The 15,007-nt window shown below is 27.0% G+C and overlaps 2 protein-coding genes across 2 annotated transcripts; one reads left to right on the forward strand and one right to left on the reverse strand.

Annotated features, from left to right (window-relative positions):
- Window positions 1-507: 507 nt before the first annotated feature.
- LOC107635318 (uncharacterized) lies at window positions 508-5,948 on the forward strand. The gene is made up of 5 exons (XM_021122018.2): window positions 508-903; window positions 1,003-1,052; window positions 4,105-4,228; window positions 4,486-4,593; window positions 5,079-5,948. The coding sequence occupies exons 1-5, from the start codon at window positions 726-728 to the stop codon at window positions 5,696-5,698; spliced, it is 1,080 nt and encodes a 359-aa protein (XP_020977677.1). The 5' UTR covers window positions 508-725; the 3' UTR covers window positions 5,699-5,948.
- A 641-nt stretch (window positions 5,949-6,589) lies between these two features.
- On the reverse strand, window positions 6,590-11,387 carry LOC107635319 (wax ester synthase/diacylglycerol acyltransferase 4). The gene is made up of 5 exons (XM_016338768.3): window positions 11,137-11,387; window positions 9,822-10,391; window positions 8,873-9,226; window positions 7,744-7,881; window positions 6,590-6,975 (listed from the first exon to the last, which is right to left on the reverse strand). The coding sequence occupies exons 1-5, from the start codon at window positions 11,332-11,334 to the stop codon at window positions 6,814-6,816; spliced, it is 1,422 nt and encodes a 473-aa protein (XP_016194254.1). The 5' UTR covers window positions 11,335-11,387; the 3' UTR covers window positions 6,590-6,813.
- Window positions 11,388-15,007: the final 3,620 nt, after the last annotated feature.

Raw genomic sequence — 15,007 nt, forward strand, 5'->3', positions numbered from 1 at the left:
AAATTAGTTAAATTAATCTAATTTTTTAACGGTTGATCAGTTTAAAATAATAAAATATAAATAATATATTTTTAAAATATATATATAATATATATTTTTTATACATAAATAACTAAATATATTATTTTATTATATATAATTCAATTCTAATTAAATTTTAATTAAATTTTTAAATCTTTAAACATGTAACCTTATCCTTGCTTGGATGCCTAGGATCTCATTCCCCATAAAAAAAACCTTGAAAATACAAACACATTGGTTGACTCGTGAAATGAGAAGTGGGGACCACATACCATTTTTTTTAAACCGCATTCCTCAATTCTACAGGTTAAGGATTAATTTGTCGTAATACTGAGTTTTATTTAAAGATTTATCGCTGGCCAATAGACTATTACATGTACAAGACAGGATTTAAATCTCTGACACTTGTTTAAGCAGACTAATAAACTAACTACTAGACTAATCTAATTTGGTTGGACCACGTGCCAATGAAGACAACTCAGAATCACAACATCATGTGTTGGGTCCATCATTAGGCCCAACTAAGCCTACTCACGCTTTCATATAAACCTTGGCTTCAAACCACAAACTGCAATATTCTCTACACACTGTCCATTCCCAACAAACCCTTTTACTCAATCACAAGATTCCTAAGACCCTTTACATAACTCAAAAGTACACCTTCAAATTCTTATCAACACAATTCATATTCCTGTGAAAACAATATGACCAAGATCTCTGTATTGCTCCTATGTCTCTTCTTCTTCTCAGCTTCAGGGCTTGTGAATGGTTCTTCCAAGCATCAAAAGATTGGGGTTTTTGAGCTCAAGAAAGGTGACCTTTCTTTGAAGGTTACCAATTGGGGTGCAACAATTTTGTCTCTCATCCTTCCTGATAAGAATGGTATTTAATTATTTTGTTTTATTGATAATGCTTCTAATTTTGTGAGTAATAATCATTCTGAATTTTAATTGTTTCTTCCACTTTGTGTTCTGTTTTCAGGAAAGTTGGGTGATGTTATTCTTGGATATAAGTCAATCAAGGATTACACTGTGAGTTTATTTTGTATTTTTCATACCAAAAGAAATAAAATTTTGTTGTTGAATTTGTTTCAGATTTTCCTATACACCTTTCTTCTGCTCTATTTTTTGGTGCATAAAGGTTAGAGATAAGGAAAATCTCTCCTCATCATTTTTTCAACAATATTATTGGGTTGACTCACACATGTGACAGCTATAAGATTTGAGAGTTAATTAATTATAAGATAAGAATTAAGACAAATATGATATGATATACATAAGTTTCATATTATAGTTTGTCATCATGTGCTGGTATTATCCTTCAAAACAATGTGACTTATAGTCAGCAATTGCGTCTTTTCAACCATAATTAATTATTTTTTAGAATAATCAACTAATGTTTTACGAATTGTCTTATGATAAAAGAGTTTGGTTCTCTTTTTTTTTATGTGAAGTAAAAAATAACTTTTGAATGAAATGAATAGAAATATTAAATTGGGAAGTGAATTTATGCGAAAATCATATACCAATTTTCAAATTATTAATTTCGTTTTGTTTTACTTTTCAACAAGCTAAGGTTCTAAATTTGTATTTTCTTACAAGAGTATGATATAGGTTAGGAGTTTAATACTTTAGTGGACTCAATTAATCCATAGAAAATGTGGGTCCACAATTAAATTTAACTTTGAATAAAAAAGAAAATACCCCATTGGCATTTTAATAACTTTGAAAATTTTCAACTTTGTTTTTTCTTATTTTTTTTTATGAATTCTTTTCCTTATTTATTAAAAATCTAAACTTTAATTATATCGTTAGTCTCTATAATTTTATCAAATTTTTAATTAGATATTTCTATTTTTTTTCTTTCAATTGTCAGGATTTTACATAGTTTTTAATTTTATAATTAGGTCTTTTTTATTCTAAAAAATGTTAAAATTAATTAAATATCTTTTTATAAATTAAAAGTATTCATAATTAAAAATCTAATTAAATTTTTAACGGTATATATTTTAAAAGAAATATTTTATTAATTTTAATATTTTGATATAAAAATAATCTAATTATAAAATTAAAAATAATATAAAAATTTAATTAAAAAATATATAATAATTTAATTAAAAATTTGATAAAATTATAGAACGAAAAAAATAATTAAACCAAAATTTAAAACGCCCCCAATTTTTTTTCCTTCTCGGGATTCTGTTTCACAAGTAGAAAAAGACAAAAGAGCATAATATTAGTGATGACTAATTTAATACGGATATATTTATATTTATATTCAGTCAACAACGTGAGTATAATTAGTAGTGGCAATATGTAGAGTAATATAATTTTTTTTATACAAATAATGGTCCACAACGTGAGTTTGTCTATATAATACTTATATAGAGCTATTTAGATAAAGACGCTTAAAATGTTTTTTTAAAAATATTTTTTAATAATTAAAATTTAATATATATAATCGATTAAATCATATTATTTTTGTCAAAATTAAGTTAGACAAATTAATTTAACCAAAAAAATGGTGAATTAAATTTTGAATTAGTCTAAATTAATATTATTTTTTTTATAAAAAATGACTACAATATATTTATTATAGAAAATAATTAAAATACTCTTATTATATATATATATATATATTAAATTTTAAAAATTTTAAATCCTAATCCTACGATAGAAAAATAAAGGACTAAAATTTAGGATTCTCAAAATTAATATATATAATAAAAATATTTTAGTTATTTTCTATAATAGAGTATTTTATTATTTTTTATAAAAAATAATATTAATTTAGACCAATTTAAAATTTGATTTACTATTTTTCGGTCAAATTAATTTGTCTAGCCTAATTTTGATAAAAATAACACGATTTAATTGATTATATGTGTTAAATTTTAATTATTAAAAAATATCTTTATAAAAAGACATTTTTAACGTCTTTATCTTTATCTGAGTCGCTCCCTACTTGCATTGTGTAGATTGGAACAGGAGTCATATATAATGGTTCCAATTATGTTTTTGGCTCAATAATTGATGAGTAGAATAATGACTATCGGTTTCGCATGATAATATAGATGAAAAATGAAATAAAATGATTAATTCTAGCTTGATTTTTTTTTCTCACATGAAAACTTGATGTTGTACCAAAAAGAAACATGAAAATTTTATTTTATTAACTTTTTGGTAGATTGAATACTTCATGTGTGATATTAAAGGAAACTGGTACAGTCGTGCTTTCTTTCATCTTTTAAAAAGAAATAATTATTTTTGGAAAATATCTAAGTGAAGAGTATTTTTATTTTCATTTAAAAAACTGATATTTTTATTTTAAAATGTTGTTTTACTATATTTTTGTTGAAAAAAGATATTATTTAGTACGATGTAGCTAGGGACGCATTTCTCTCCCAAAAGGCAATAGTTGAGCATGCTATTCTTGGAAAATGATTTTATTCTATTAATTAATAATTAGTAAACGAAGAAAGAACTAATCACTTTTTGAAGATAAAGACATTGAATATATTAAAAAGGTAACTATTCTTATGATTCTTATAATTTTATTAAATTTATAATTATATTTTTATATTTTTAATTAAATATTTATATTATTTTTAATTTTATAATTAAATTTTTAATGTAAAAAATATTAAAATTAATTTAATATTTTTTTGTAAATTAAAAATATCTATAATTAAAAATTTAATTAAAATTTTAGTTATATATTTTAAAAATTATATAAAAACTCATTAAATTTTAAGATGGTTTCTAGGGCGTTGTATCATTATTTTTCTTTATATTTTATATTTTGCAGATAATGATTAGACAAAAAGGATAGAAAAGGTTAATTAAAAGAAATCAATAATAACACTATTCCTGCATCGATCACTTTTGACATTTATATAAAAATATTATTATTAATTAATTATGTATTTCAATTTATTTTTAATTAACAAAAAACATATATTAATTGTTTAGAAAAATATTATTATCAAATAATATCTATTTTAAAAAATATAGATGTAACAGGATTGGAAATAAATATACCAAAATCAAAGTGGTCACATATTTTGATTTTAATAATTTGCAGAATGGTACAACTTACTTTGGTGCTACTGTTGGGCGAGTTGCAAACAGAATTGGAGGAGCTCAGTTTACTCTAAACGGAGTTCATTACAAATTAGTTGCTAATGAAGGAAACAATACACTTCATGGTATGCTTAACCTAATTAAATTCTAACATTAAATAAAATATTTATACTATGGATAGCTATATAAATTTTTGGTAACAAAAAAAAATTAATAAAAAAAGTTAAAATTTATTTTATTTAGTATTATTAATTATTACTAAAATTAACTAATATTAAATAAGATAAATTTAATTTTTTTTTATCTTTCTAATATTACCAACTATTATATTTCTCTTAGAAAATGCATGCTCATTCTACTTTGCTTGCCTTTTACTAATTAGGTGGAACCAGAGGATTCAATGATGTTCTTTGGAAAGTGGAAAGCTACAAAAGAAATGCCAAGAACCCAAGTATTACCTTCAGTTACCATAGTTTTGATGGTGAAGAAGGTAAACAAATAACCACAATCATCTAATAATTGATTGGCCAGAAATAAAATTATAATATTAGTGTTTTCATGGTGGTCGAGTATACTTATAAAAGACTCTGATACTCAATTCAGTAATAGTCTAATTATGCAAAATAATAATTGAAAATAAATAACATATTTTAGATACATATTAAGCCCTTTATTTATAGCATTTAAAAAATAAATTTTAAAATAATTTAGATAAATTCATGTAAGATATACACAGAATTCTACATGAATATAATTTAGATTATGTCTTTTATGAGCTAGCATGCTCCTAAAAGGATTTTTGACCGACTATAACTTTAAATCTAATATGAGAATTGGACTGTAAGTCCCTAATAAATTTAAAATTATTCTAAGACTAAAACAAAATACATTTACTAATAATTTTAGAAACTAAATTAAATTAAACCTTTACTAGATACTAATATTCATGAGATTGCATTATGTTTATTATTTCAGGATTCCCTGGTGATCTCATAGTTACTGTGAGCTACATTCTAAGTGGGAAAAACCATTTGGCCATAGTGATGAAAGCAAAAGCATTAAACAAAGCCACCCCAGTGAACTTAGCCAACCATGCTTATTGGAACCTAGGAGGTCAAAACAGTGGCAACATTCTTGACGAGGTTGTCCAAATCTTTGGTTCAAAGATCACAGTTGTTGATAGCAAACTGATTCCCACAGGAAAATTTGCTTCAGTGAAAGGAACACCCTATGATTTTCTGAAGCCACAAGTTGTTGGAAGCAGGATTAACAAGCTAGCTTCAACAAAAGGCTATGACATCAACTATGTTCTTGATAGTGAGAAGAAAATCAAGCTAGCAGCAATAGTTAAGGATCATAAATCAGGCAGGGTGTTGGAACTTTACACAAATGCCCCTGGTTTGCAGTTTTATACTGGGAACTACCTTAGTAATTTGAAGGGTAAAGGTGGATATGTGTATCAATCTCATGCTGGATTGTGTTTGGAGAGTCAAGCTTTTCCTGATTCAGTGAATCACCCAAATTTCCCTTCAACTATTGTCACCCCTCAAAAGCCTTACAAGCATCTTATGCTCTTCAAATTTTCCACATATTAGGTGTACTATGTTGAATTTAGTACATCATGCGCTAAGGTAATTTATTCATCGGTATAAATAGTAAAAAGGAAAAAAAAAAACATTTATTATAATTTAAATTTATACGATTGAATTACCTTAGTGCATGATGCACTGAGTTTAATCTAATACATCGTAATTTTAATAAATTTGTGTAACATGATTTCACGTGTCATCCATAGTTCTCGTGGTTTGTTGCAATAAAAAATAAGAACGATTTTTATTATTGTCATAATTATTACTTTATTAGTGGAACTTTATAATCTTTCATCAATACCTAGTTTTCTATCTTGCTTCCTAACCTTTTATTTATATATTGTGGGAATCTAGGCCTGATTTGATAAAAAATTTTAAAAAAATAATTTTTTAAAAACAAGTTTTTTATTTTATTTTATATTTGATCATTTAAAAGGGATGTGGTCGAAGTCAACAACTATGATTGCTTCCTAATTTAGCAATTTCGGGTAAAGCATTAAATTAGCTTCATTTAAGGGTCTACCGCTGGCCAATAAATTATTGCATGCACAAGACAGAATTTGAATTCGAAACACTTCCTTAAACAGATGAATAAACTGATTATTCGACCAGCTCAAATTGGTTTCTATAAGTTTATTTATTAATTTTGTTAATATCTTTACGAAAAAAGTCAAACCGGAAAAAGCCCAACTCCGTAACGCTGAGTCCATTATAATGTGGTTGAGAGAACGTGTATGTAAAGTAAAAGAGAGCAATGCTCATCAATTAATTTGGGCTTGGGAATCTTGTTAATGGGTTTATAATCTCTAAAGAAGTCAAGCTCATATCAAACTTCAACCCAACAAAATAATCAGATCACATCAAACTGGTTAACCCCAAAAATATTCTGACCCAAAAATATAAAGAATTTAGTAAGATTAAAAAAACAACAAATGATGATATACATTTAATTAAATCCCAAACAAATTAGGATGAACATTATATTAAGAGTGGGCTTTTTTTTTCAACTAATTTTCAATTCATGTACGGAATAATAAAATAATTAAGGCGACATAACAAATAATTCCAATAATTCTAACTAAATACAAGAAATTTTAATAACCTTCATTCTGATGAACTCATCAATATCTGGTTTTGTCAGGAATTTCCTTTGCTGCTTTGAGTATCCTCTCAAATGCACTTTGCATGCATGACTTCAATTTTTGTTCATCTATAAAATCTTTTTCGGTCTTGAAGGTAACTCTTAGCACTCCCATATAACTCATAATTGAAATGACAAGACTCTGAACACCATACATTTAAAAATAAAAAATTAGAAACAAAAAAGTGTAAGTATTTTTCATTAACATATATATAAGTCCTAAATTGTGTCTTACGTTGATGTCCAAAAAAAATGTTTAAATAATAAGATAATAAAAAAGGTAAGAATATGAGTGAAAAGGCCTTCTTATTAAGATGTCTTCCAATTCCATTACATTCAACAAAATTAATTAAATTTATTTATTCTAATACACAGCTTTAAATTTCTCATAGGATCAATAGGTAATAATAAGAATGGAGGATTAAGTACGATTTTAGTCTTTAAAGTATAGGTTAAAAATTTTTTTTTGTTCCTAACCTTATTTTGCATATAAAATCGTTCTTTGGGTTTAAAACCAAGTTTTAAAATCGTCATTTTTACTTAAATATTAAAATTTTGGACCAAATTACCCATAACAAAAAAATTATAAAATAAAATAAAAAAAATAAGAGAAAAAGAGTGTTTATGATCTGCGAAGAGGGAAAGAAAGAAAAAGAAGGGGAAAGGAAAGAAAAAGAAGAAGTTGTCTATGATCCACCTCTGTCTTCACTTCTACCGCCACCTCCATACGATTTTGGTCTCTAAGGTAAAGACGATTTTAAAACTAAGTTAAAGCTTAAAGACAATTTTATATGAAAAAAAAAGATTGAGGATGAAAAATTTTTTTGACTTATACCTTAAGAACTAAAATTGTACTTAACTCTAAGAATGGACTTTAATTAATTAATTAATTGATTAATAAACATTATACCTCGGGGCCACCAGCGAGAGTAAAATACAAGCCTTTGACAGGATGATTAGCTAAAGCCATTTGTTGTAGTGGTCCAACTAAGTTTGAAATAACCGCACTTGAATTTGATAATGTCCCATAAATGTGTTTAGCTACTGCCTACAACAACATTATTGGTCAACCAAAACCATTAAAACATCCATAAAAGATTAGTAGTATTATATTAATAAGGTTTATACTTTTATTGTGTACGTATGTTCCATGATTCCTTGAACGTTTTTAATTAGTTACTCTACTAGTCTACTCCATACAACAACTTTGATCAACCAATAAACCATATTATATTAGAGAATACTTTATTAATATTAAGGTTTATACTTTAAATTTGATATTGTCCCATGAATCCATATTTGGTATATTAGACAAGCACATTAGATATTGTGATGAGATAATCTATATCTCCATTTTTTACAGCTAGGTTACTTTTTATTTAAAATTTCAGGGTCTTACTAATAAAAAAGTTCTTTAACAATATTATCATAAAAAGTTTATAAATTTCTATGCATTAAATATATTAGAAGAATAAAAACTTTAAATATTGTCATCATCAATATTAGTAAATATATACACATATTCATTCTCAAAACCACTCATTAATCTATAATTACATTAAGTGTTTAATAGATTTTAAAGGTTAATTAGTAGTACTAACATTCTAAATATTTTTGAAGTTACCGACTTTATTTTTTTAGGAAAAGTCTAGGGGACCAACAATTTTTGTGTTTTGTGGCCAGCACTTAACCATCAAGAGAAAAGTGAGTAATCTCTCATCATTAGATGTAATCTCACACCATTAAAAAGACTATTGATGGTCAATTAATGGTTACAAAATACAAAAATTATTGGCCCCAAACACTCCTTTTTTTTTAATGTATATATATATATATATATATATATATATATATATATATATATATATATATATATATATATATATTTGGAGTAAAAAGTGACAAAATCTTTTCCAACAGGATAAACAAAATAATCACCATAAAACTAATGAAGTAATGATATAACAGAAAACTTATCATCATGATTATCAAAATTAATTAGTTTAATTAGTCAAATATATAATAATGTAGCAAATTACCTCTTGCCCTCTTAGTTTACCCTCCATTTCCAATAGTGTGCCGGTAAGAGGAACAGCTAAAGATTGTTTCTTTCTCTTGATCATGTTATGTGCTTCCCAAATAAACTCTAAAGGATTTGAGGTTCTACTTTGTTTTAATTTGGGAATAGGAACATGCAAGAAGGAAATTTTGTTGCCCCAAGGAGCCTTGGCTTTGGTGTTGAGCATATCATTGATTGATTGGTATCCTTCAATGTTTCTTGTATTCAGTAACACCAATGCAGTGGATTCTGCTGTCTTTGATTTGGAGTTCATTTCTTCCATATACAATCTTGTCCCATAGAACACTATTCCAGTTACTACATCGTTTATTGTCTGCACTTTGTAACATATATTAAACAACCAAAAAGGATCATTAATGATATAATAATATAATAATAAATTTTTTTATGTATTTTATTAAAGATATAACTATTAATATATTTTTTTTTTGTCAGTCAAATATGTTTAAAAAAATGTATTATATGACATAATCAGAATCAAATTAATATTGTTGAATTTCGATCACATAACTATTTCTAAACATAAAGATATGTATAATATAAATCTTGTATCTTTTAAGAATAAGATCTTCAGATAGTTTATTAGTGTGAGACATCTCTTATTTCATAAATTAACTTCTAAAAATTGAATTAAACTTACTCAATCTCAATCGAGTAAAGAGGTGTTTATATTTTTAATAATAATTTTTAATATATAAAAATTATATTTTTTTTAATGCTTTTAAAATGTGATCTTAAGGTACATGTCAACAAGTCTGATCCAAAAAATGTTATTCTTATCTTGTGTCATATATATTGTCAATGTATTCATCATTATTTTTTTTATCATTAATTGAAGGTGTGATTCTTAAAGTAATTAAATTAGTTAAATTAATCTAGTTAATAAACACTTGTAATAATGGTCTTACCACTCCAAGCCTAGACTTGATATCTGAGACTTGATTGATAGAGAAAGCCATGGTTGATATAGAAATCGGTTGAAACTCAACACCAACATTCCCAGATCTAATTGGTGTCTTTTCATCATTAATGATGCTACTCTTCAACATGCTCCATCCAAAATCTGCCACGGTGTAAAATGCCGAAGACAGCAACCAAGAAAAGCTTGAACAAATTCCCTTGGTGGACTTGGATTCTTGCTTTGAAGGCTTGAGAGTTGGAAAAGACAAAGGAAGAGAAGGGTCATCAGCTCTTTGAAGACATGAGAGAAGCGCACCCATTAGAGAGTAGCCATCTCCAAGTGCATGGTGAAGCTTGAATATCACACTCCCATGTGCATCACTTGTAGTGCTATTCACTATGTGAACTTCCCATAAGGGCTTGCTTTGTGGTAATTCTTCCATTGATATTCTTGATAAGTAATCTTGAAACCACTTGTCATTTGATTCTAGTGTTTCTGGCAGTATTGGGGTTCTCACATGTTCTTTCAAGTTTACATCAACTTTCTTCCATCTTTTCTCTCCTTTTTTGTCTTGCACCTTAACCATATATAAGATGTGTGTCAATGTTAAAACTTGATATAAAAAAAAATACTGTCACAATATATTTCTTAAAAACTGCCGCAATTAAATAGTAGGACACAAATACATACATTTAATGAAGGTAAAAAATCGTCGCAAATTACCAAGTTTCTTTTTTTTTTTTTTACCAAAAATATGAGACAATTGAGTATGGGGAGTCTATGCCATTTGAGCTATTACTCATTGGCTAAAATTTGGAAAGATAGGAGACTCGAACCCGCAACCTCTTAATTGAGTATGAGGAGTCTATGTCATTTGAGCTATTACTCATTGGCAAGTTTTCTTAGGAACAACATAAACAAACAAATTAATTAAAAATAATTTTAAATATTTCTAAAACATTGGTATTTTAATAGTTTGAACCGTTAGTCTCAATATAAAAAATATATATAATATTATTTAAAACTAACGGTTCAAATTACTAAAATATTAATGTTTCTTGAATATTTAAAAATTTTCCAAACATATATACACTATTGTATAGAGAGTAAACAAAAAATTATCAACATTTTGGAAATAAAATAAAATAAGAATATTTTGGTCAACTTTTTTCATAAAATTTATTTTTATTAGAAAAAAAAAAGTCCAATAGAAATCGAACTAGTAGTGAAAAAGACTTGATATTATGATATATGAATAATATTTTTTAAAATTTAAAAATTTAAACAAAAACTAAAGTGCTAGCAATGTGTTTCTTTCTTACCATGATGGAGGAGAAGCGTGGATTGATGGGAAGAAAAACATGTTTGAGAAGAGACATAGCCTGCATTAGCAAACCATGAATTGGAACTTCAAATTCTATAACTCCAATAATGTATATGCATAGTGCAGAGCTGTTGAAATATTGTCCCACAGGACTAACTGGTTCTACTCCCTCCTCTATTATTTCATGATATTCCATAACAATAATAATACTTACTTTTCCAAATTAAGACCACTTTATTATATGCTGCTAAAGTGCTAATTGGGACATGAGTGTCAGAGGAAATGCAACTACTATATATAGTATAGAGCGTTATGGGATGTATATGAGGAAATAATTAAGGTAAGGTGAGGATAAGTCAAAAAAGAAAGACACGTGGCTCAATTACTTTGTGACAGCAAGGCGGTTATTATTTAAGTAGTAAAAGTTGAATTGCTGGTCGTTTTTTCTCTGCTATGAACACGTTTATATAATTAAGCGTGACGGATCAACTAAAGTCACCAGAAATTTAGGTGTCAATTTAGTTACAAGAAAGGTTTTACTGTTCAACACTCAAGCCTCTGTAAAAAACTAAAAATCATGGGGATTTTTATTTTTATTTTTAAAGGGTTTCAATAACAATAGTAGAAAATAGTAAGCTTTGATATAAATTTCTTAGTTTTTTAATAATAATAATAATAATAATATACTCAAAATTATTAAATATATATGCTTTCCTTTCCTTTTTTTTCCAATACAACAATTATATTTGTATGAGACTTTATTTTAGGTAAAGAAACACTTTCATATGCGCATTTCAATAATGGCAAGTTGGCAACCTTTACTCAATTAAATGAATGTGCTATTATTTATTGCATTTTGATATTGAGATAAATGTGATATGGTTTGAACCTGTTTTTATATTTTATAAATTTTAAAAAGTAGTTCAGACGTTATCAAGTTTTGTGTGCGAAAAGCCTTTAATGCAATTTGGGTTACGTGCATTTTTCAAACCGCAAATAGTACGCAATTAAACTGTCGGCCAATTTCAGCCTCGATCTGTGCATTTTTATGATTTTCTCTCTTATGAGTTTTGACTTTTTTTTACTTAATAAATAAAAAGATCATTAATAATTAAATTTTTTAAATAATTTATTTTAATAAATGCATAATAAATATATTAAAATTTTAATTTTTGTATTGTTTTTTATAAAAACTTTTTTAATTGATAATTTTATTATGTGTTTTTATTTTAAAAAAATATTACGTTTTATTCTTCTTCATTCTACATAATATTTTTAGTTATTAAAATATGTTCTAAAAATAGACATTAAAACAATTATAACAAATATTTTATTAAAATTATTAGAAATAGTATTTTATATTTTTAATATATTAAATACATAAAAAATTTAAAATATTTTGATTATTATATTCTTAGAATATATTTTTAAAACACAAGATAAACTATTATTATTATTATTATTATTATTATTATTATTATTATTATTATTATTATTATCATTATTATTATTAGTAGTAGTAGTAGTAGTAGTAGTAGTAATTATAAAGATATGCAACTCTTTTCAGTTAATATTTGTTAATTTTTATACAATTTAATTTTTAAATTTTAATTTTAATCTTAAATTTTAAATTTTAAAAATAAAATTTTAGTATTAACTAATTAAAAAATAATTTTTTATATTTATTCTATCAACTATATTAAGTGTAAAAAAGTTATTAAATTAATTACTTGTATAAATATATATTAAAATATATAATATATATTTAAAAAAATTAATAATATATTTATATATAAATATATAATAATTAATTTAATAACTGATTTTTAAGTATATATATATATATATATATATATATAATATTTTGTTATTCTATTATTATTTACATTATCGCCGGTTCTTAATTTGTTCAAAACATGTAGCAGTCTTTGTCAAAGTCAAAATACTCGCTTTCATACACATTCCTTTACCTAGTTTGGAATATATGGAAATCAAGAACTCAAAAAGTTTAGGGTTGCGCGTTGAGCTGATATATATAGTTAAATAATAATTATTTTGTGGATGCTTTATTTTTTCCTTTCAATTCATGGCTGAAAGGATGACATACATACAATTGACAATTGGGAATTAACAATAATATACACCTGATATTAGGTTCAACAATCACTACATCCCCATCCATGGCAGTCACACTATTAATTGTTAGCCAACTATTAACCACCAAATTAAATAACAAAACCTGACCATATATACAACCACAAAATGCTTGAACGACATGTATATTGCTAAATAATAATAAATTCAATCTTTTATTCGTTTCATACATCACCTTTTTTTTTTATATATATGACTAATGCTGATTAATTACTTTATGAATGATATATCAATATTACAAACTTAGATTAATTTCTTTCAACCCCATGTCTAGCCCACTAACATACTTGCTACATAAACGTAGTTCTAATAAAAATATTTACCAGTCCAAAAAAATAAATATTCAGAAACCATGAATCGTGCACTCGCACTGCCCTAAATACATGCCAACAAACAACGGGATATTTAGTGAGGTAAGTATCAAAGTGGTCCCTGAAGTTATCCTCGAGGATCAAAATAATTCTTGAACTTAAAAATTTGTCTAGATCGTCCCTGAAGTTGATCTCCGGTACTCATAGTGATCCTTCCGGTGAATTTCGTTCAGCTGGCGCAACCGAAAAGCTGACCTGGCGTCGTTGGTGACACGTTAGCAGCCCAACGGCTAGCTGACGTGGCCTAGTAAACGTTTTAGAGTCAATTTGGTCCCTAATTTTAGTTTAAAAACCCTAACCCCCAAATTGACTCTATTCTCCTTTCTTCTCCATCGCACATGCTGTTTTCGTCTTCTCTCCGTTCTTCTCCATCGCACCAGAGGTGATTCTTCAGTGTTGTCTTCATCTTCGAACACCAGACGTTATGGCTAGCGCAAGCAACGCAGCTGGGAGCTCCAACAACCCAAGATCATTTGGAAGCATCATGAGGAGGATGAATAGAAACAGAGATGCGCGTCTGCCAGAATGGTATGCATGCGGGTCGAGACCAGTGCTGCGATGGTCAGCGACGGATTCTAATCCAGGAGACTGTTCGCGGGTTGCCCAAACTACAATGTAAGTGCTTGATGATGTTCCTTTTGGTAAATCTAGAGGTTGGTTGATTCACTTTTCTGGGTTTAGACTGCAGGTAAGAGGTGGTGTGGGTTGTTTATTTGGGTGGACAAAATTCTGAAAGAAGATGCGGTGACATGTGATGGTAGAACAAGCTCTTCAAACGACAACGAAGAATGGAAGATGAAGATTGCTTGGAAACTTGGAAGACTAGAGTCTGAAGTTAGAATTCTGAAAATGGGGGGAATTTTCTTGTTTACATGTATGCTGCTGCTGCTGGTTACAGTTGTTGTGCTTGTCTTAAGGTTGGATAGGCAGCAGAGTCAATTGTGTTTAGCCAAAAACTAAGTGAAATGTGATATGCATATGTTCTTCTGTTCATGTAATTGCACTTCTCATTTTAGTTGAAAGGAATGCAGATTAAACTGTTTCACATGACTGTCCAAGAGTAATTTGGAATTTGAATAAAGTAGAGGTTATATGTAAATAATTGTTCCTGCAGTACGAATGGAATCCTCTAATTTTTTTAATCGTAATGGCATATCAGAGAACAACAAAAAGAAAATATGGCACAGCTCAAGTTCAATGAGGTCATAATCCATAATCATATATTAATGCAGAAAACATATTCAAAATAGGCAAGGAAGAGCCAGGGCAATATTCTGCAAGTATATCAGAAGTTCTCAACATATTGAGAACACAAATTTTGTACAAAAAAATCCCCAACACTTG

This window comes from Arachis ipaensis, chromosome B4 (genome assembly GCF_059453495.1).
Source record: "Arachis ipaensis isolate K30076 ecotype BB chromosome B4, ASM5945349v1, whole genome shotgun sequence".
NCBI classification, from domain to species: Eukaryota; Viridiplantae; Streptophyta; class Magnoliopsida; order Fabales; family Fabaceae; genus Arachis; species Arachis ipaensis.

Bases quoted from the DNA above. Each gene is read 5' to 3' on its own strand.
- LOC107635318 (XM_021122018.2), top strand. From the start codon at position 726: ATGACCAAGATCTCTGTATTGCTCCTATGTCTCTTCTTCTTCTCAGCT. The intron at 904-1,002 runs GTATTTAATTAT...TTCTGTTTTCAG, and splicing joins CATCCTTCCTGATAAGAATG to GAAAGTTGGGTGATGTTATT. The intron at 4,229-4,485 runs GTATGCTTAACC...TTTACTAATTAG, and splicing joins AGGAAACAATACACTTCATG to GTGGAACCAGAGGATTCAAT.
- LOC107635319 (XM_016338768.3), bottom strand. From the start codon at position 11,334: ATGGAATATCATGAAATAATAGAGGAGGGAGTAGAACCAGTTAGTCCT. The intron at 9,227-9,821 runs GTAAGACCATTA...TACAAAGTGCAG, and splicing joins TCAAGTCTAGGCTTGGAGTG to ACAATAAACGATGTAGTAAC. The intron at 6,976-7,743 runs GTATAATGTTTA...TATGGTGTTCAG, and splicing joins CTCTCGCTGGTGGCCCCGAG to AGTCTTGTCATTTCAATTAT.